Source organism: Etheostoma cragini, unplaced genomic scaffold (assembly GCF_013103735.1).
Source record: "Etheostoma cragini isolate CJK2018 unplaced genomic scaffold, CSU_Ecrag_1.0 ScbMSFa_1523, whole genome shotgun sequence".
Lineage (NCBI taxonomy): Eukaryota > Metazoa > Chordata > Actinopteri > Perciformes > Percidae > Etheostoma > Etheostoma cragini.
In genome coordinates this window covers 136,458-137,656 of record NW_023265587.1, presented here as the reverse complement: position 1 = coordinate 137,656, position 1,199 = coordinate 136,458, and the positions used below count along the sequence as shown (strand labels likewise).

At 52.7% G+C, this 1,199-nt stretch overlaps 1 protein-coding gene across 1 annotated transcript in view; it reads right to left on the bottom strand.

Annotated features, from left to right (window-relative positions):
- The window catches only part of nfyba (nuclear transcription factor Y, beta a), a 3,162-nt gene extending 3,144 nt beyond the window's left edge, over positions 1-18 (bottom strand). Inside the window, exon 1 of the mRNA XM_034865415.1 lies at positions 4-18. Within this exon, the coding sequence (XP_034721306.1) occupies positions 4-18 (15 nt within the window). The remainder of the gene's footprint in view (positions 1-3) is intronic.
- Positions 19-1,199: the final 1,181 nt, after the last annotated feature.

The window sequence follows — 1,199 nt, the reverse complement described above, 5'->3', positions numbered from 1 at the left end:
CACCCTGGCCTCCAGCATCACCCTGGCCTCCAGCAACAGCCTGGCCTCCAGCATCACCCTGGCCTCCAGCACCAGCCTGGCCTCCCTGGCCTCCAGCACCACCCTGGCCTCCAGCATCACCCTGGCCTCCAGCACCACCCTGGCCTCCAGCACCACCCTGACCTCCAGCATCACCCTGTCCTCCGACTTATTTATTCACTTTGTTCTATCTTCTCCGAAGCTTTAAGATTAGAGTTCTGGCAGAAAGCAGGACCTAAAGAAGGTCTAAATCCATGTGACCTCATGGATATTCAGTTTTTACCCAAATAATTGTGATTGTGAATTTGTGATTGCACCTATACTGTAACTCCACCAACTCAACCCCCTAATTACCGCTAATCTGGTCAGTGAACGCACCCTTTGCCAAACCCCGGCTCAGGTAATTATCATATTAATAGGCTTTATGGTAATGGGGGGATCTGTGAGCACCTCTAGAGGAAAAAGTGGAAAATTAGATGATGAGGGGTCAGGAGCTGGGATTGTTGAGGAGGATAAATTCTTGACTCGTTTCAATATTTAATTTTCCAGACCAAAGGTGCTGATCCTTGACCCTGCGGCCCCCTCTCGGGACGTTTGCGTGTTTAATCCTCCGAGTCTGGAGAGTGAGGAGGATCATGAATCATTCCTCTTCTTCTAGGCCAGCAGCACACAGCAGGACAGGGGGGGAGTAGAAGAATGGAAGAGAGGAAGAGGGGTAGCGTTTGGACCAGAGTCTGGTAAAACCAGGTTAATGTACCAGAGTCTTGTGGGACCGGGCTAATGGACCCGATACTGGTAGGACCGGGCTAATGGACCAGAGTCTGGTAGGACCGGGCTAATGGACCAGAGTCTGATAGGACCGGGCTAATGGACCAAAGTCTGATAGGACCGGGCTAATGGACCAGATTCTGGTAGGACTGGGCTAATGTACCAGAGTCTGGTAGGACCGAGCTAATGGACCCGATACTGGTAGGACTGGGCTAATGTACCAGAGTCTGGTAGGACCGAGCTAATGGACCCGATACCGGTAGGACTGGGCTAATGTACCAAAGTCTGGTAGGACCAGGCTAATGCACCAGAGTCCGGTAGGACCGGGCTAATGTACCAGAGTCCGGTAGGACCGGGCTAATGGACCTGAGTCCGGTAGGACCGGGCTGATGCACCAGAGTCCGGTAGGACCG